The 21,407-nt window shown below is 44.4% G+C and overlaps 1 protein-coding gene across 1 annotated transcript in view; it reads left to right on the forward strand.

Moving 5' to 3' along the window:
* The first annotated feature begins 2,435 nt into the window (after nucleotides 1-2,435).
* The window catches only part of LOC138592840 (NALCN channel auxiliary factor 1), an 86,411-nt gene continuing 67,439 nt past the window's right edge, over nucleotides 2,436-21,407 (forward strand). Inside the window, exon 1 of the mRNA XM_069663723.1 lies at nucleotides 2,436-3,158. Within this exon, the coding sequence (XP_069519824.1) occupies nucleotides 2,436-3,158 (723 nt within the window). The remainder of the gene's footprint in view (nucleotides 3,159-21,407) is intronic.

A 21,407-nucleotide genomic window follows, 5' to 3' on the forward strand; every position in this document is an offset into this window, starting at 1 on the left:
ATCAGGAAGTGGTATTATGAGACTCCCGGCCAGGTCGGTATATCCATATGTTTATCAACAGAACAGCTGGAGGCACGCACACACACCAGTCAGGGTCAAAGATGGAGCACGAAATCGAGCAACTAAACTTAAAGGCAGACTAAACAATCCCATCCGATATAGGACACCCATCCCCGCGAGGCACGATCGCAGCATCCTGCAGTGACATAATATGCAGAGCGAGTGAGGAGTGATGAATGATGAGCATTCAAGCACCCTGAAGCACTGACACAACAGCTGTTTGCCATAACACTATCAGCGGCTTTCAAAATCCGGTTAATGTTCCTACCAGAATCCATCCCTGCGCTGTGAACTTTCAGTCACCATTACAACCAGAGGTGAAATCAGAGAACATGGGGTTCAAACACATCAAGCAAATTGATTCTCCTTGTGTGAAATGGTCTCCTTTTACTGACGCTGTGTTTTTTTTTTAGCTTAAACAACTGTGGAGTGCTCTCAGCCGAAGGTGCAGTGCCATCATCGCCACAACAAGAGGGAATAAACAGCTCGTTTTGTTGCGTTTGAGGGGCAGTTTGACAGAGTAAACCTCTGCGACAGGAAGCTGGACACCAGCTGCTTCCACACAGGGAGAAGTAACTGGGGAGCTATCCATGGTGCTGAAATCCAATGCTTTAATACAGGGCCTTGTAGAAGTATTCACCCCTTGTTTTTTAATTACTTTTTACAGAGTTATAACCTGAAATTTAAATAGACTTATTTGGGCTTTTTTACCTTTTTAATAAACAAACAAAAACAGACCAAAAAGCCTAACCCTAACCCCCAACCCTGCTCATAGGCAGCAATATGAGCAGAGAACTAAAAGTTTTCCTACTTTTATTTGTCAAACCTCCAGTAATATCCGTTTCTATTTGCAGTTGTAATATGACAACGTGGGAGATTTCAGGCTATTTCAGTATGTTTTTGCTTCCCTTCTTTTTTGGCAGGGGGACACTGGCTCCACTAAAACTAATTGGATTGGTATTAGATGAGCACTTTCCCCCTTTCAACAACAAATAGCAGATAAGCTGCCTCTAGACCTGCTTTAAGCACGAATTAATCAGCTAATCATCTCTTGTCTTATCCCCAATATACAGCCCATTAACATTAAGCAACACTCTCTTTGGTTGCACTCCAAGCCATGCGCACTGACAATGATTAGTAGCTTTAAGGAGCAGGATAAATACTGTAATTTACTTTCAGTGCCCTGAGAGCAACTGCCTACCTGTCCTGCTCTCTCGTTCTCGCTCGGTCTCACACTCACAGAGGGACACTGCATACAGGGCCATACTGTAAGTCGTGTGTTTGTTTAAAACCCACTGACCAAACACAACACAGCTGATAAGATGGGTTAACGCTTGCAGAAGAGCAGGTACGTGGAAACCCTCTGCTTGTTCAGCTGCTTTGCGCTCAGGCTCGCCTAGTTTTCACTTTATTTTCTGCACCTTTTAATTACACCTCTGTCTCCTCCGGCCAAGAGGGAAAAAAGCAGTGTCATCTGTGGGTTTATTGTATGCACAGGCTGCAGGATCAATGACTCTTAATCACTATATATTTTTGTAACTGCATTGTTTTTCTTGTGAATGGGCTCGCGTCTATCCTGCACCAAAAGCAAGATGTCGCCAAAAGTGTGTTTGTGTCCTACCAACAACATTTCACTCCTGAGGTAGCAGAGTGAGCAGCCCTAACCACCTTTCTGTGTGCCTGTGCTCTCTCTCTCTCCCCCTCGCATGTGTGTGTGTGTGTGTGTGTGTGTGTGTTTGTGTGCATATAGGTAATAAGCAGCTCCGCCACTGCGCAACGATGGAGCTATCGCAACGATGGAGATGACGCAAACAGACCCAGCTCTCCGAAAAAGTGTTTCAAGACGAACATGGCGGCAACTTAACCGCGGTCAAAGATGACAATGGCCACCGGGAGGAAGGATTCTAGACTTTTCGCCCAGGTACGGGACGGAGAAAGCAGCCTGCGTGCATCGGAAGGGCTCGTTGCTCTCCTTTAAGTCAATCTGCCAACCGAGGGGCGGCAGACGCGCAGCATCAGTACCGAGAGGCTCGCAACAGCTGGTCTCCCTGCGCCCCCGACGAGAGAACAAACCCGGGGAGGGACGGTAAGGGAGAGGGGGGCATGCGGTCAAAGAGGACGCCGTTTCCCCCCGGAGAGCCATGGAGAGCCGGGATGCGGCAGCGCGAAGCTTAATCTGTGCGGGCGCGCTAATTGGATCGGAATAGCACGGATTGCTGCGGGCGCAATAAGAGGAGCGCCCTGGACCGGCGGAGGCACGGCACCCCACTGTTACAGAGGAGAACCAACCGGAGTCCATCTCCCCCCAAGTCAATGAGTATTGTGGCAGAGCAGCCCCCGCGGTGGAGTCGGCCAGGGCAGCACTCTCCTAAAATATGACCAGGGGTGCTTGGATGCGTCGGCAGCATGATGAAGGCTTAAAATACTGGTTTGCACCCCGAGAGAACGAGAAGCCATTTACCGAGTCGGAGCGGGCCCAGAGATGGCGACTGTCGCTGGCCTCTCTGCTCTTCATCACCGTCCTGCTCTCTGATCACTTGTGGTTCTGCGCCGAGGCCAAACTGACGCGAACCCGAGACAAGCGGCCGGACGAGGGGCTCGTAACTACGGACATGGGCGAGTACCGAAAGTCCCTCCACCGACACCCTATCCCAACAACACCCGACCCCCGCCGCCTCGCCAGAGAGCAAGATGTTATTTTTCTAGGGAATTCTACCAAACCTCTGTGGCGAATGGACACCTGTCACCCTGACAGCCTGTTCAAAGACTGCTTTACTTTCACGGACGCGCAGACCGTGTGCCTGGGCCTCTCCGATGGAGGGGACGAGGGGACACAGCTGGCGTACGTGAATCTGAGCGATTTGTACCTTTCTTTTTGTAATTCCTACTCACTTTTGGATTTGTTTAACGGGTTTACGAGTCTGGACGATTTGAATTGCACCCTGGATATGACCAAGGGGGAAGGATGCAGCGAGTGTATCCGGGCTTATCAGCGTCTGGACCGGGAGGCGGAGGACAACTACCGGGAGTTTGAGCTGCTGGTTCAGAAATACGAGACGGATGTTTACTCGGTCAGGACGTGCATGGAGGAATGCAAGGTAGGACCAACGAGGCCGGGCACACGCACACACACGTGCACATTCACAAGTGCATCTAAGGGGGTGGGTTCGCAGTCGTCATGGCAACCGTTGGGCATATCTGTCAGTATATTGGTATTTATTTTTTTAGGAGTTTAGGCAGGTCAACAGACTCCTGCAGTCTTCATCATCCAGTCTGTCTCGCTCTCTTTTTTCTGCGCCTCTCTGTCTCTAAGTCTAATCTTTTTAAATAACATGGACCACTCTGTGTGAACTGTGAATGTCACAGTGACCTTTGACATTTGAACTGAGGGTCAGGCTTGCACTACAGCTCTGAGGGATGAGGGGAGAGAGAGAGAGCTGCTCATTTCATTATCGTTAATAGCAGACAGGCGATTTCTGCACCTATAATCCAGGCTTTGTATTGTTCCCACTTTGCTTGTTGCTCCAATAACATGGCAGTGCATATCTCAGGCTGTGCGCTAACATGTAGTGCATGTCAACAACATAGCATACCCGAGTGTGCATCATCTACACACGCCCACGCGCTTTACTTTAGTGTGACTTGAGGCGCTCGGCTGTGTTGAACAATGAAAACCGGCCTGTAAACAGAAACATGGTGGGGATGCACTGCTGGAATTACACTTCAATCTGTTTCATTTGTTGTGCACTGGACTGTTGCAGAGGCTGTGTTTTCCCTGTCAGCTGTGCAGCGTGCTGAGCTGCTGTCCATGGTGCTGAAAGAAGGGCCTGCAAACAGCTTTTGAAACGATAGCCATTGTTTTTTAGAACGGCTGGCAGCGATGTGGCTTTGTGGCTGACTTTATGAGTGCAAATACATGATCAACCTCTTTTCTTGACACCTGCCATGCATGTTCTCTTCCTCTTTCACCCCTATCCACACATGATTTGCTAAATCAGGCCGGTTCTTAATGATTGAGAATGCCTGAATGATGGAAAACATGCAGTTTGGGGGCTTTTTATAAACAGGATTGGGAATTTTTGGTATGGAAAGTATGGAATCTGGTTAAGGAATGTAGCAGTACAGCCTGACAAGGACACATGAGATGTTACTCTGGCTTCTACTCTATGCATCTACATGCATTTCCAACTGCATGTAGTGTACAGTAAAGCTCTATTTGAACTTTTAACCTGCTCTGTAACATGTTTTTCCTGGTGCCAAACATTAAGATTCTCAAGAAAGACTGCATGAGAAAAGCTGCATTATCACCATGAAAGCACTGTTACACATTACAGGGAATAAACCTGGCAGGGAAGCAGGAAATCTTCCTTCAAAAAAACGGCCCCTCATAATGATCCTGCAGCCATAACTCATCTCTGCAAGATGGATGTTGTACAAGGGCAGATGGTCAGGGTGCTGGACTGTGAGTGCTGATAATCCATGTGTGTGTGTGAGGATGATAGTTAGTGGGAGGATAAACCATCACAATGGATTCATGTGCTGTTTATATGTTTGTTTATTGTGACTCATACCTTATTGTTCTGCCCGTTTGTCGGAGAATACATGCGTTTCCTTGAACATCCTAGCTGCTTCCTTCTTCTTGCCATCTAATCAGCGGTTTGCATTTGCACTCCTACTCTTTGCTAATGTAATCAGACTCAGGCAGGGCTACAGCAGCCTTTTAGCCCCTTTAGCCCAATCTGAATTGCTAATCTGCTCCAGTGTTCGTGTGACCTTTGTGGAAGCACAGCACCCCGGGCCTGCATCACAAACCGCTGCTCCTCGAGGAAACACTCCGCTGGACAATAAAAATACACCGCACAGCTTGAAATAATCTTTTCTTGCTGTTCGATCTTTCCCCCGTCCACTCATGTCTTCATCCACATTTTTAAACAGCTGCTTACGGCTTCTTTCCGAGAGGTTCAAATGAAGTGAAACTGTGACATCACGTGGGGTTTGTGTACGCTGAAGGTGTGCATTAATAGGGAACAGATAAGCACAGAGATGAGAAGAAACTAGGCGGGATAATTGACTTGTGAGGTGCGATTAGGAGATGAATTTAAAGTAGGTAAGAGAGATAAAAAGAAGCCGGGGATCCGTCACAAAGAGGCAACAATATCAACACATACATAATTAGACGTAACTTCCTACTTATCTTTATAGACAGATGCAAATTGTGGGTGTAGTTAGGATTTCCTATGACCACTCAAACTCTCTGCTGCTTAACAGCATATTTATGCAGGTAAATAAGAACAGTATCTAGCCTGACACCTGCAACCACTGGCGATAACTTGTCGGGGAAAATGAAGTCCACAAAACACCTCGACGTTAGCTTAAAGCAGCTATCAGGACCTTCTGGGTCATCTTTGGTGGCCCCTGTGGACAAAGCGACACAAGTGGTGTCGTAAAGATCTTTTAGTGGCTTGCATGTGCATTTGTTTTGAAAGCAAATAAAAATAACACTTCTTTTGCCTGATGCAAAGTGATTCAGGAACTTTTATTCATCTCTATGTATAAAATGAATAACTCTAATATGAAGTTAGCTTTGTTTAGATCTGTTTATACTTAGACCCAGAGCCCGCTGGAGGGATTATATATCCCATCTGGCCTGGGAACGCCTCGGGATCCCCCAAGGAGGAGCTGGTAAAAGTTGCTAGGGAGAGGGACGTCTGGGCTAACTTGCTTAGGGACCTATCAGACAGCACCTTTTAGCAGCTGGGGGCGGCTTTTTGTCATTGTTTTAAATGAGAGGCACGCTTTTGCAATGCAAAAGCAGCGCGCCTCACGTTTTCAGCTCTGTGCGCCTCAAGTTTTTGAGTGAACGCTCTGAGCGCCTTGAGTTGATAAAACTTCAACTCCAAGCAGAAAAGCGCCCGACGTGATGGGCGTTTTTTCCCATTGTCCAATTGGATGAAAGGAGAGGTGGGCCTTCTGTCAGTTTACAATATAACGGTTAGGTTAATGACAGCTATGATTCGGTTGCCTTAACAACAGTAGAAAAAAAAAGCGCTGTGAGCTGCTCTTTTTTTTAACCGTAGGCTTCAACAAAAAAGCCTCGCGTTTCAGAGCCTGCAAAACGCGCTCTTTCTGATCGGGCCCTTAGCCTGCTGCCACCGTGACCCCGACCCTGCATAAGCAGAAGAAAATGGATGGGTTGATGGATGTTTATACATCTCACTCAGCCTTCAGCTAACACATTTGGTATAAATAATACGCTCAAGTTATCAACATTCCTTAGGAATGTTAAGTCTTTACGGCAAGATGCAGCTCAGTAGCAAGGCCATCATGAATGTTACCTCGGTAGACTGTGCACGGCATCGACTTGCTGCTGTGTGTTTAATGAATAAAGCAGACATATTAGATTATTGTCAAGGAGAAAGAGGGCAAATTCAGAATCAGTTTCCAAGATCGACTTGCCTTTTCGCCCATGCTCTTTCTCTGTCCGTTTCTTGTTGTCATTCTTTGCTTCCTAATCCCTCAATAATCCTGTCAATGCTGCACATGCATGCATAGTTATATCTAAAGAAAACTCTCCTCCTGCTTCCTTTTTACAGGCTAAATGTTAACGCACTGCATTTATATAGCGCTTTTCTTGTCTTGCGGCCACTCAAAGCTGCTTTTACACTACATGTCACATTCACCCATTCACACATTGATGGCAAAGGCCTTATTTCCAATCAGATCTATGCCCATTCATACCCCATGGCTATGCCACCGGGAGCAGTTTGGGGTTCAGTGTCTTACCCAAGACCACTTTGACATGTTGACTGAGGGAGTTGGGGACTGAGCCGCCAACCTTCCGATTGAGAGACGACTGACTCTACCTCTGAGCCATAGCCGCCCCGACCTACTACTCAATGCAAAACCTTGCCGTGTTTTGATCCCTCGATGTGCTTGCTGTAAATTGCTTTTTGGGATCGGACAGCGGGATAAAGTAACCAAATAGAAAGAGACAATATTCCTCAATAGTCTGGTTTGCTTTTGTGGGTCATATAGAGGCAACAGTATAAGATTGAGACAGGTAGAAACTCCTTACAGTAGTTTTAATGCTCTCGATTGTTGTAGAAAATCATTTATAAAGACCTTTATTTGAGATTTAAGAATGGAAAAATTAGCACACACAGGGTTAAAAACATATAATTTTATGGTGCTGTGTGGCCTGTACTGTTCCTCATGTACACCAGTGCACAAAACACAAGAAATAGTGTCAGAAGGTTTTGGACAAATGGCTTTTCTGTATCCTTAAGTACGTTTATGATTATTTAATGTGTGCTTGGCAAAAGATGCAAGAAGCACGCTACGCTCCGTCCCTCTCTTTGGCTTCCTTTTCTTTCTGTCTTCTTCCCTTTGTGTGTTTTTTACACCTTTTGATCTCTATATGTACCTGTTTACATCACACACACTCACACACACACACTGGTACACACACACACAAAGAGCCCCATGTGCAGTGTTTCCTGCCGGTCCAGACCTGACTGTCCCTTCCGGTGTAATTTAATTTGCACTCCCATAATTCTCTGCTTCTCTGGTGGCTCTGTCTCCAGGGCTCTATCTCAACATGTTGATCTCCTTTCTCCCTCTATCTGTCATTGTCTCTCGCTCTCTTTCACATCCCCTCTCTTTGTCTTCCTCCCATCTGTGTCAGGGCTCTGAGGGACCAACATCACACGTACACATGTGTCCAGAATCTGTCTGTACACAACCTCCACCCCGCGCTCCCTCCTCCTTGTAGACTCACTTCCCATCAGGGGCCTTGGTTTCTCTCTCTCCCTCCCTCTCCCCGTCTTGATGTATGTGGGTGTTGAGCTCTTTTTTTTTCTGCCGGAGTGATAGATACTGATCTAGGTTAAGGCCCTTTCCTTCCCTTCAATTACAGGCCTGTCCACACGGATCCCACTGTGCTCCTTCACCCAGCCTCTCTGCTTATTCATTCCCTGTTTCTCCTCCATCACTCTATATTTCTACGAGGCGGTTCAGCTGAAGCCTTATTAGATTCAGCTGTTTAGGTTTGTGTTTTAAGTCCGCAGTGATGACAATTTGATTGCGTTTTCCATTAAATAAAGAGGAATTACGAAAAGTCCCCGTTGGAGTATGTCAAAGTAAAATTGAGAAGAAATAGGATAAAACTTTATTGATCTGAAGCGTTACAACACCGCAAGAAGCTGCGACGAGATGTAGGGATGAGCAGGACAGAGATACAGTAAGCAGAAACAGTGATAAGAAGTAGAGCCTGACAGATATATCTGTTGGCTGATAATATCAGGCCGATATCACAGATATATTTGGACTGGTTTACATGTTTTCCAACATGCGCAGATATAAAATCTTTGTTTGGGAACATACGATGCGGTGTGCTCCAATTCACTGTCTGCAGCACAGGTAGCAGAGCGCCACAGCTGAGAAGACGGTGGGCAGTATTGGTCATTAATGTGTAATAATGATCTTTATTATAAGGTTGTTTGTGTGAGTAAGCAAACTTCTGAGTATCTTTGCATAGTGATATCAGTGAAAAACCATTTAAAAGGGACTTTTATCATTCCAACTAAAAAATTCACTGTATCGGTTGCCATATCGGTAATCTACTCCAATATCGGTGTCAGTATAAGAGTCAAAAATGCAATATCTGTCAGTGTCTGATAAAAACAGCTTGGAAAGGCTACCTACCAAGATGCTACTATTGCTAATGTTGCTAATGTATACCTTTACCATAGCCCCAATCTTAAGCTGTATCTCAATCCAGGGGCTGCAGCCTTCGAAGGAGGCGGTCTACGGAGGATGTGTCATTCATGCCGAACTGAAATGAGACGGTCTGCTCTATGGAGGATTTCCTGTTTGCGTCACCAGCTGTTCCCGCCCTTACCCTGGCGTCACCAAACGTTGCTCCTGTCACCTAGCAACAGGTAGCTAGCGGGCCCTTGCTCAAGGTTCGTTTGTATCGCTAGCTATTCGACTGAGTTTAAACAAAACACTTTGAGATTTCATTGGCTGCTTGAGAGTCCGCCATCTTGTTTGAACTGGCGTGCAATGAATCTCGTGATACACTGGGCCGCGAAGGTCGCACGATGGATCCTTCGAGGCCCGGGAAAAGGATCTGAAGGAGCCTTGGAAACGGGACAGCCTTTGACGCACCGCTGCCACATATGACCTTCGAAGGCTGCAGCCCCTGGATTGGGACACAGCTACAGTTTGGTCTATTTATACAAGTTAGCATCAAAGCCCAGCAGAGGCTGATTGGGATGCCACTTGTTTCGCAGGGATTATAAGGCGTGTTGAAATTTTGACCTGATGACGGCTCGAGATTTTATAAGAGGTTGCCAAAGTGATTATAAGAAATTGAATTTAAATCATCTTGAGGGCGACATGAATGCGTTTCTAGCAGAAATAGTTGAAACTGCAGTGGACAAAGAAAATCTCGCCACAAGGTCACTTAGACGCTCCTCTGAGCCTTTCAATCTTATTACACGTCCTTTAAGATGCCCTTGCCTGTGATGGCTTTAGACTGGAGATTGTGTAATACTATTATGGTGAGATGTTTTTTTGACAGTCTGGTCTAAAAATCGTTGAGTTAAATTTGGGCCAAACAAACATTCAGGGGTAAAACACTGATTCAGCGTTTGTTTCTGTTACATCCACAGTAAAACAGATGGATGTTGTGCTTAACTACTGATGCTTTTTAAACAGGCAGCTTTTTTATGTAAATAAAATGAAAGTAGGCTCCGACACCAAACATAATGCAGATTTCTCTGCTATCAACACCACAGACAGCATGGCCGTCCTGCCCGCCCTGCACTTTTCTCTCTCCCTAAAATTCAATTAGGGCTCTGTTGCTTCAGTACGCAGCTCAAATAGATCCAGGGGAAACTCCCCTTCATGTGAGCTGCCAGTGTTTGTTTCTCCCCAGGCAGGAGATAAGGGAATGCGTCTGTACGAGAAGAACACAGCAGCACTCCCATGGAAACGCCTCCTCGTCGTCCTCTATTCCCCCGTCTGCGCAGCACAATGAGATCGTACAGCTCCCTTCTTTCGCAGCCCCGGGCCTCGGCTCCAATCAGCACATCCACACCCATTTCTTTCTCTCTGTATATTTCCCTTCCTTTTTTTTTCACTGCAGGCCACTACTCTGAAAGAAAGTCCTCTCCCTCATTCAGTAAAAATATGGAGGAGTTCTGTCCTCTTTGCTTGGTGCGTGGGTACCGCTTAGGTTAGCTGAAAAAGTCAACTGTTTGGGCATCTCCCTGCATGTGTGTGTGTGAATGCAGGATGTAGTCCTCATAACATGATCAAAGTTGCATTCTTTTAATGCAATTCAATACGATCGACGACATAAACAAATTATGACATTTACAAATGCACACTTTCCTCGCTTTCTGTCTCTCCGCTCTCCTCTGTCTCACTGGTATGCTCAGTCGAATGGTTTGATGAGTGGGTGATGTGTTATGTTTGATTTTCTGTGACAAAGTGAGGAGAGAGAAGTGGCTGGAGAGAAGGGAAAAAGCTGCGATTGATTACTGACTCCACATAAAACGCATTAAACACTGGAGGCAGGCCATAGCTGAAGAAAACAGGCAGCATCTTCAGGACTTCAGATTAAAAACAGGCGGATTTTGCGGAACAGATTTCTACCCTTTTTTTTTTTAGCTCGACAATTTAGCCACTTCAGCGTCATGCCGTGTTAGTTATTGAACAAAAGGAGGAGGACAATTGGATTAAAAATAATGCGAGGAGACTGATTTTAAGGCATCAAACATCCGAGATACACAAGTGCTAGCGTGACAGCGCTTCACATGCTAATTGAGTCCTTGTGCTTGAGCGTGACACTGATCTTTCGACTGAATTGTTTATTAAAAGGAACAGATATCTGCTATTCAATGAAATGAGTCATGGGTAAAAATGGGCTCCATTCAATCAGAACTTCATTGAAGCCGCTCTGTGGAAGCCGTTTATAAAGCAGAGAGTGCAACTATGTGCTATTTAGACACTATTTACAGAGTTATGTCGATAAGCTTTTTAATGGCGTTGTTCATATTGAATGAGTAATGGAATAGAGCAGCACATCACGGCTCATTTACAAGCTCGGCTAGAAGTAGAGGCATCTGAATTATGAATGAGTGTGAGGTGAACGGGGTCCTTTCGTGAAACTTCTCTGCAGTCACACTGAGTGAGAGTTAAACAATAAATGGGGTCATGATAATCACACTGTTAAATGCAGTTTTAAAGGCGGGCTCATCGATTTTACTGTTTAAAATGTGCTCGCTGGTATTTGGGAGTCCACGCGTATCGCTGTAGTGTTCAGCCATTTGTCGCTTTAGAGAGAGCTGTGTGAAATCTGATCATTCGCCTCAAGTCTGCTTTAGGCTAGTGGCTAGAGGCTACATTAGCCGCTGCTATCATAACGCGCCTGAATCTGATCTCTCAGCTGTTAGAGTTGCATCATGGGTAATGTAAGTGTCTATGATGAGGCCGACAATGTAATAGGTGCACATACAGTAGGTACTTGTCTTATACAATGCAATCTATCACCAGGAACATCAGTAGATCTGTGAAGTTGGATGGATTAAACTGCAATGAGGCTCTAATACACGAGTCTGTATACAAAAGGTTCCTGGTTCGAACCCCGGTATGGACGAAGCGGGCCTTTCTGTGTGCATGTTCTCCCCGTGCATATGCGTGAGTTCCCTCCGGAAGCTTCCAGAAGACATGCTCAGTTCATTGGTGACTCTAAAATTGCCCGTAGGTGTGAGTGCGAGCCTGAAAGGTTGTCTGTCTCTTTGTGTCAGCTCTTGTGATTGCCTCGTGATCAGTCCAGGGCGTACCCCGCCTCTCACCCAATAATTGATGGTTACCGTGATGCAGCTGGAACCTTAGCTTAGAGTTAACCGTAGCTTTTACCTCTCCCAGCTGCATCAACCAGGCGAGAATTGATTCATATTAGACAAGTAGAAACAAATCTCCATCCACTTCCTGTTTACAGGCACAAATAGCAGGATTAGTTGTTCTTCGAAAATCCTCTGCAACTAACCTTAATCTTCTCAATTAGCCTCTAACTTCATCCATATGAAGCTAAACCTGTAAGCATCCGATTGGTGCAGGTAGTTGGGGATGTTTAAGACTCATTGTTACTGGATACCACAGTTTATAATGAACAGATTGACTGATGAACAGAGAGGGAAGTAGCAGCGCTGACACTTCCTGCATATCTGACAGATCAGACAGCTATTCGGGTAGCTAAAAATTTGACAGAGAAGCAAGCAACTAACACATTAAGTTTTGTCCCTAAACGTCCCTAGACGTAAACATAATCTGCCGTGTGACTGCATCAGCTGTTGAAATAGCTACTTAACAGGGCTGTGCCTTTTAATACTGGCTGCTGCAGTGACACTGAAATTACACTGAAATCAGGCCTCATTGTTCCTGTCACATTAAGTGCAACGAGAAGAAAGCCCTGAAACATTACAGCACATTATGTGCTGTTACGGCTTCTATCTAATCCCTGATCAATGTAACCACTGAGCGATCCATGTGGGTGAAAGGGCACTGATCTGTGAGAAAGAGGTGTGAATGTGAGCCTGTACTGAGTCATGCATGTGTCTGTTGTAGTTTATTGATAGTTGCTAGCTATCACGCTAAGCTGCTAATGTTGTGCGGCTAAAGAGTTTTTCTTCCTCTGGTGTCTTTTAGCTTGATTTTCATGCAGCCTGGTATGATTGAATATATTATTAGCCGCATAAAAGACACCTACATGTGAACAATTGCAGAGAAGGCTACAGTCCAAGCATCACTGGCAGAGCGACAGAAACCAGTCACAGTTCTCAGACTCTGCTGACATTCTCACATTACTGAGTCATCATCATCTACAGCCGCTCACAGCACGTCCTGATTGAGAGAGAGAGCGCAGCAGAACAGAGAGGGAAGATAGACAGACGTACATTCAGTCTTTACACTCACACATACTGTACATACGCGGCGTACTGTAGCATAACTGACAACAGCACACACACACAGGAAGCAGACAGCAAACAGAAGGGAGAGAGTGACAAATGAATGGCGGGATTAGAGGGAATACCCGGTGATGTGTGCAGCATGAAGGGTTTGTGTCAGATCCCTTGACATACTGTATTTTCTCTGGGTTTTGTACAAACAATTCATTTGAGCACCTGGTCCGGCCTAATCCTTTCCATTTTAATCAGGCTTTCTGTCAATGGATGAGTGTGTGTGCGTACGCTGAGTGAGGGTGTGCTTTTGCATGCATGAGTGCAGGCAGGGATGTTGTAGCCGTTTCCGTTTGATATTTACTCAGTATGTAGAGTGGAAAGAGTCTAAAAGAGGAAGTTTGATATATTTGGAAGTTCACTTATTCAGATTTATGCAATGAGTTAGATGAGAATACTGATACCACTCTCCTGTTTGTCCATTAATGTGAGGCTATACATCCAGGAGACAGTTAGCTTGGCTTAGCTACAAGGCAAACAGTTGTGTTTTTTAAGGGGAGGCTACAGTTTCAAATTTGAATGGTTGAATTCTTCAACAAGTTCATCAAACTACATAAAATATGTCAATATGTTAGTTTTACACCAGCTGGCGTGTTTATTTTGTCACTTTTGTTACAGAGCCAAGCTGGCTGTTTCTCCCCGTTAAGCTAGCTAGCTAACTTGTTGATGATGCTAGCTTCCTTTACCGCACAGACACCAAAAGAGTATCTTTGATCTTCCCTAACACCTGGCAAGAAATTGAGGGTGTTTTACAAAATGTGGAAGCGTTTCTTTTTAATTAAAATTTGTGAAAGCATACTTTTTCATGTTTGAAAGACTTCAGCCTTGAACTTGAAAGCCTTTTATTTTGGAGGCTAAAGCTAACAATCATTTTAATTCTCAATGAATCAGCTCATTTTCTGGAAAAATGTTATATGTATTGAAATCATTTTTGTTCAACCACAAAGCAAAATGATTTAATTTACCGTCATGTATGAAAGTTGAAGTGAAGAAAACATCACACTTTAAGAGCTGCAGTTTTTTTCCTGAAAAACATTTGAAATGCTAAATTGACAACCAAAGAAATAACCAATTTATTTTCTGTCAATCAATGAAGTGAATAAGCATTATTTTTTTTGCTCTACGTGAAATACCCTGATATCCTGTTGATCAGTGATGACATTCAGACATGATAGAAAAGAGGGTTCTGAATGAAGCTTCTTAATAACAGAAATTGGATTTTGCTTTGACGATGTAAATAATTTCAGGCATGTTGGAAACTTTTATCCATCTCTGGTGATTAAAGAACACTATTGTTTCGTTTCATTGGCATCAGGTTTGGCGGTCTTCTGCTTTAAAGATGTTCTGTCGGCGTGTGTTCACCTTTATTTCCTAAAAAGTGTCTTTCAGGTCGGCTAGAAAAACCTCCAAAATTGCATTTAGGCAAAACTACACTCAACGCATCCTTTCAAACTGATGCAAATGAGAGTGTGTTGTCCTCCTCGCAGTCCTCATTATGAAGCCTAATTATTCACATCATTACTCCAGTAGCACCTAGCAACCACCTCAACACCGAGGAGCCTTTCATGATGCCGGCTCTAAGTGTGCGAGCGGCTACAGTACGTTTGGAGGTCTGCCTGAGGATTTTAAGGTAAACAAGTAGCATCCTCACCCCGGCACCTCTTCCAGGCTGACACAGTAATTTGATTGTGGGTGGAGCAGGAGGAAGGGGGAGGGGCGGGGAAGGGGTGGAGGGGGGGTTATTGATGGGTGAAGATAGAACACTGAAAAGGAAAATAGCAAGACAGAAGAGGAATGGAGGGGAGCTTGACCTGATGATGAGGGTCTTATCGGCACCTCTTTGTAATAGTTTTTCACCTGTCCTGCGTGTGCATGCGTGCGTGTGTGTGTAGTGGATGGATGGTGGGGAGGTTAGTGGGGGTTTTCACCTGCTGAATGTTCCCACTTCATCTAAAACCCTTTTGTCAATTTTTCCTCAGCCCCCGTCTGCAGCTGTGTCCCTTTCTTCATCCTGCTACTCCATCTTTCTGCTTCATTCTTCTTCTTTTTCCTCCAAACTACCTTTATAACACGGACGGCGCTTTGGTCCTGTCCTGCTTTGTCTCCTTTGTCGCAGGTTTTGCTTTACAGGTGCATCGACAACCTCTGACTGATTCTCTGTAAATTATTCATCTGTCATTGACTTTTCTAAATCACTGAGGAGGAACTGGAACACTCCCAACCCTGTGACACTCTGCTGTAAACACACACACACACAAGGACATGTGCAGGGCCAAACATTCATACATAAAAGCATGAAAGCACACCTGAATATACACACAAAAAGAAAGAAGGAAGTGGGGTTTAATGCGTGTCTTGCATATGGGACAGTTTACTGGGACTGTTTGCAGTCATTTATGCGTGCTTGAGACCTATCAACATACACCAAATTCTCCTCTGTGTTACGGTACCATGAACCCATGCCCCCAGGAACCCCACAGAGCTCAGCTGACACAGCAGTCACGGAGTATTTAGACAGTAGGGATGAGCTTTATGGTGTCCAGACAGCTACTGTATGTGTGTGTTTGTGTTGCTCTCCACTGCAGGGCCTAAATGTGTCTGGTGTAGATATCGCCTCCCTGCTGTAATCCTACAGAGTCTAACCTTTGTATTTACACTTTACCCATATTTTTACCTTTCTCTTCCCCCCTATTTTTTTCCTCTTTCCATTTTTATCAAGGTGGTTACCCATTACACAATCGCTGCCCGTGTTCGTCACATCCTCCTCCCCCTATCTTGCTCCCTGTAGCCCTAATCCTCCTGTGCAGGCTCTTAGCTGGATAAAGCTGTCTCCCATCCTTTCTCTTTATGGCAGGATTTACAGCAGTACCCTTTCATATCCCCCTTTTAGCACTCTTATGCTAGCTTCCACTGTTTCAGGGCCACGCTCTTTAGAGAGCATAAAACTCAGCGGCACAAAGGAAGGAAATCCCCAAAGGACCCTGAAGGTCTTTGAGAAACACAGACTATCCACAACAGTGATTGTTGTGTATTTACAACACGTTCATCCCAGGTCGTCAAATACAGACTGGCACTGCAACCCACAAAGTGGAGTAGGTCATTCAGCTATAGTACCGTGTGTTTTCTTTCTGTCAAAAACAAATTGAAGGGATAATGTATAGTGAACAGGTTGCTATGAAATGGATTCTTTTTTTCCCCTCTGTAAACAGACCGACATCAAATTTACCGGACTTCCTTCGGTGGGTTGATATGATTAAAGTTAGTCCTCCAGATATTGTGATTAGAGCCGCATCCCTAGCAACGGTCTGTTCTTCAAAGCAATGGTCTGCTATTAAGAAAAAGAAGACCTCGGAATGCCGTTTTAACCAATTAGAATCAAGTATTTGAGAAAGCCGTGTAATAAACATGGTTAAAAGCATCTTGGGGTAGGTTCACACAATCAGACATTGACTTTATTATATGCTGGACTCAAACCCCGATCTCCTGCGTGAAGTTCCTGCCTTGTTTGGCCCATCCATTGCCCCTGACTTCCACCCAAAGTGGACTCTGTTGGTCTTTCTACAACATCACTGTGAGCAGTTTCTTTGAGGATCAAACATTCAATGGTTGGTTTCTACATTTAGTTGAAAGCCTGTAGCATCTCATGCAAACTATGACGGGTACCTTGTGCGTCTGTATGAGACACCAAGGGCCGTCCCAAATCGTTGTTATTTATTAAAATAGAAAGGTCAAGGAAAGTTTCGTTGCTGCTCAACCAGCTGTCCAGTGTAGACCTTGGAGATCTCTAGTTGTCTGTTGGGACAACGTTAGTTGTTCTCACAGAGAATCTTGGGGCTCAGTTTGGGGTCCGTCCACCATATGGATCCAGTGTTCAGGAAAGCAGCTGTTTGCTCCTCTATAGTGGAGTTGGGGAAGTAAACCAGATGTTTATTTTGACATCCGACCACTTAGCGTCTCTTCTTTTGTAAAACTCAAAAATACTGTTTGACAAGATTTCCGTTAAAGTTTAAATCCGACGTGTGTGCAGCTTTTCTCAGGGAACCTAAAGGTCTAAGGGCTCCCCATCCCTCCTTACTTACAGTGATCAAATACACGTCCAGGCTCCTCAGTTTTTCCCCTGCATTCCTCTTGTCCTTGGTGTCAGTTAGTTGTGGTATGCATTGCAGCACCTGAGCATGTCATTCTCACAGTGTAATCCAGTGCGAGTGTTATTTCACTCCCGCAGTGCAGTGTCTTTGAGTAGGATGGGATGAAAAGGAGGATTGAACATTCAGGATTGAATGATTTGTGTTTGTGTTGTTGGGATATGATTCAAGGCATATTACTGCATATGTGGCTGTTTGTGTGTGTGTGTGTGTGTGTGTGTGTGTGTGTGTGTGTGTGTGTGTGTGTGTGAGTAAGCGAAAAAAGGGAGAGCGAGGGCGACTTTCACAAACGGACTTATTGATTTCCTATTTGAAAGCAGGACCGAGGTTTCGGATGGGAGAGATTGAGAGGAGGAGTCGACCAGAAGGAAAGAAGATATGAGATGGATCAGGAAAGACAAAAAGTGAGGGGGGGTGGGTCCAAGATTGACAGCAGTATAATACTGATGATGCTACATGTAGCAGGAGGCTGGACAAACAGGGGGAAGACTGGTGAGGGGGGAGTGTCAGGGCTTGACCTTACATCCCCTGCCCATTATAAGATTGATGTTTTTCAGTCAAGGCAAACAGATGCTGGTAGCAGAACTCTGGCATCGGAAATGATAGTGACTGATTGATCGGGGACGATGAGGGTCATATCCTGTACGGAGGACAGCAGGACTGTTAGTGACAGAATTACTCTGCCTCTCTCTTTCTCTCTTTCATCTCCTTCTCTGTCTCCATCTGTCCTCTCTTCACCTCCCCCAGCCCACCATACTGCCATCTCTGCCTTCCTGCATACTGTATCACGTCAACTCGCTGTTGCAGGTTTTCTCTTCCTGTCTCGTCTCTTTCGACATTACTCTCCCCCACTACTGGTGCGGGAATACCCAAACTTTCTCGCAGATATGTTGGACTCTTAAGTCCAACATACGTAAATCTTTCAGGTTGATTTGACAATGGTGGTCGATTTCTGATCTCAGAGGCCTTTTTGGGAGGTAAGGAGTTAAAAGGTCACTGATGTACTCATGCGCCTGGCCATGTAAAGCCTTCTAAGTCATAAGTAGGAGGAGTCTGCACAGCTTGAAGTTTGACTAAATCTAAAGCAGTCGAACAAGGCGTCCATGTGTGAGGAAATAAAAGCAAGCAAATCATTTTCTCTGTGTTGCTACAAGATGAGATTACTCCGATCCTGGCTATAGAGTTAGTAGAAACACAATTATACCAGTTATTGTGTTTTGTCCAAAGCTTAGCTAGTTAGCAAAGATAACACAGGTTTTTGTCATTAATGTGTGGAACAAGGAGACCAAGCATTGGCTTGACTTGCGGTGCTCAGGGTCGAAGTTTTGTAAGATCCAGTCTTTCACATCAGCGCTGCAGCTCTGTAATGTGGCTAGCTTTTTGTATTTAGATGGTTTGATGGAGCGATATAACTGTGTCGTCAGCATAGCAGCGAAATGAGATGCTATGGTGACGAATGATATGACCTAATGGTAGCACAGAGAAAACACAAGTGGGCCAAGGATTGATCCTTGAGGTGTGCCGCAAGTTCTCTGTGTAGTGGGAGATTTGAATGAATCAGCTGAGACATAAACTTTCATAAAGTACACATTCTTTACTAAAAATAGAAGTATAGATACTTGAAAAAGTAATCAGGGTGAATGAGAAGGACTGACACAACTTCTTTACTGAATTAAAAGTGAGACAGCACTGGCTCTGAAAATGTACTTACAGTATAAAAGTCAACTGCTGTCCTATAAAGCAAATCTACACCGACAGTTTTATTGCAAAAATATAAGTAATGGATAATTTCCCCAACATAATGTGCAACTCCTCAAAATATAATAGTACACCTGCCTTTGCAAATATTCATATGTAACTGCTGTAGCATAGTGAACTAGTGGTCCGCATGCTATCATTTGAGGCTAATGTTGTAGCAGATAAACACACCTTCCTTACACTCAGGTGTTTTTAGAAAGCTCATCTAAAAAAGCAGCACACAGAAAAGGCTTCCCTCACTGTAATGACATAATTACAGCTTCTACATCTCTTCACCAAACCACTTCACCTGTGCTTGGCTCTGTTTATGTTTTTCCTGGATCAAAATGCAGAAAAATGTAGTTCCTTAAGCAGTGGTTTCAACTGCCTACCCAAGCTATCATAAAAACAATATGGAGAAATGCTTTGGTTACTAAAGTAGGGCTGCACCAGTATCGGGCGATATCGGAGCTTAAGTACTCGTACTCTTAAAACTACGCCGATACAACCGCACGCGATACCACTTTACAGCTTTATGTTAGCCTCCCGTTAGTTAAGCAGGTAGGCAGAGAAGGAGCAATGTCACTTTTCAGAAAAAGGCTTAGTCTTCACAGACAGCACTAACATATACACTTACGGCCAACTGAAGCTAACAGAGTGTAACATAACCACTAAGGCAAACTAACTTACAGATTCATGGTCGCACACACAATAAAAAGAGTCCGTTGGCAATCACTGATGTCTCCGTAGTAGGTGCAGTAAACAAGTCCGGGCATGTCTCCCTCACTGCCGTATTTTGTGGGTGGATGCGCTGTGCAGTGCTGCATTCGGATGCGCTCAGAAATGGGAGTGCTCGTCACGTGACCTTTTTTACACTATATGTGGTATGTGTGTTATACTGAAATCCACTGAATGTGTTATAGGTTGCACAAGTAAAATGGATTGTTTGTTTGTTAAGTAAAACAAAGGTGAGTGTTAAAATGTCAGCAACAGTTGCATCAGTCTGTCGATTTACTTTGTTACAGTCAGAAGGTGAGGACTATAATGATATTATTAAGTAACCATATCGGTACTTGGTATCACCAAATGTGGGTACTTGTACTTGGTCTGAAAAAAAGTGGTATCAGTGCATCCCTAAACTTAAGCTAAAGTCCCTGCTTTCAGATTAAATTGCATATTGAAGCCTGTGCAGGAAATGACCGATATCAATTGTTGCCTTGCATACGACAGCTTACCACTCTAAATGAATCATGTGTAGAGAACACTGATGTAGTCAAGATTAGCTTAATAAGGTCAGTATTAGTGCAAAAAAGCTGAACCATAAGTTTGGATTGATTCATCCCCATTGTTTTCCACTTCCTGTCTGGATCTCTCTGTCTCAGTTTCTCTCTCTTCTCTCTGTTTCTCTCGCTCTTGATGCTGCATGAACAGTAGGCGAGAGCATCTCTGTTCCCAGGGTCCTACGTTCCCCAGTTCAAAATCCTCTTAGTATAACATATTAAGGAGACTTTTTAAAGGATGTTATATTCTTAGGCATGTTTTTTCACCACGTTAAATGTTCCTCATGTGTGTCCTTGGGTCAATACGCTGAAATAACCCACCTTAAATCTACCGCGTACTGAAGTTAGCATTGTTGTTGCATTATTTCCTCCAGTTTGCCAGTTTGAATCTGTTACAATATTAGTGACCAAAGAAACATTGGAACATAGGACCCGGTGAAAATAGGGAAAACCCCCGCTGTAGCAGAAGAAGATCGCAGACGGAACACATGATGCTATAATAAGCCCTTTAAGCTAACTTTTAGCTCCATTTATGTTTGTTTGTTGACATGTGTGAGTGTGATATGGGCATATTTGCGGTGTTTAACGTGTGTGTGTATCATTGTGTTCCTGTGTGTTCTTGGGGCTCAGTGTAATCACAGCTCTAATCTGTCTGCCAGGAGTCTGTGTGTGGGTGACATTAAAGTTCTCATTAGCACTGTAACTCAGCACCAATGTCACTGTGAAGACACCAACGACACATCCACTGCAGCAAAGTCTACCCACCATGTCTGCGTGTGTGTACATTACCAGCGTGTGTGTGAGAAAGAGAAAAAGAGTTAGAATCAGTTTTTGAGCTTCTTTCTTTATTTCCCTCGTCTTCGTCTTTGTTAATTCGCTGTCAATTCCGTAACTCATGTAGGCAAAAGGAGATAAAACAGTACACTTATGCTTCGTTTAACAGCACGCACTATTAAAAAGTTAAGGAATAAAATGGAATGTGCTGTGATTAACCGTGTGAGATGAATCATGGCTCGCTGCAGCACATTTTCATTAAAGAACTTAGCAGGTCTCTTTATAGACGCACTTTTTGCTGAAGCTGTTGCTGAAGTGAGGCAGGATGAATGAGCAAGGCGAAGAGGTGGAAAAGAAGGAATAGTTGGGAAAGAGGACCAGAT

The sequence above is a fragment of the Semicossyphus pulcher genome, unplaced genomic scaffold (genome assembly GCF_022749685.1).
Source record: "Semicossyphus pulcher isolate SPU_LCO1_2020_fin unplaced genomic scaffold, fSemPul1.0.p SCAF_15, whole genome shotgun sequence".
Lineage (NCBI taxonomy): Eukaryota > Metazoa > Chordata > Actinopteri > Labriformes > Labridae > Semicossyphus > Semicossyphus pulcher.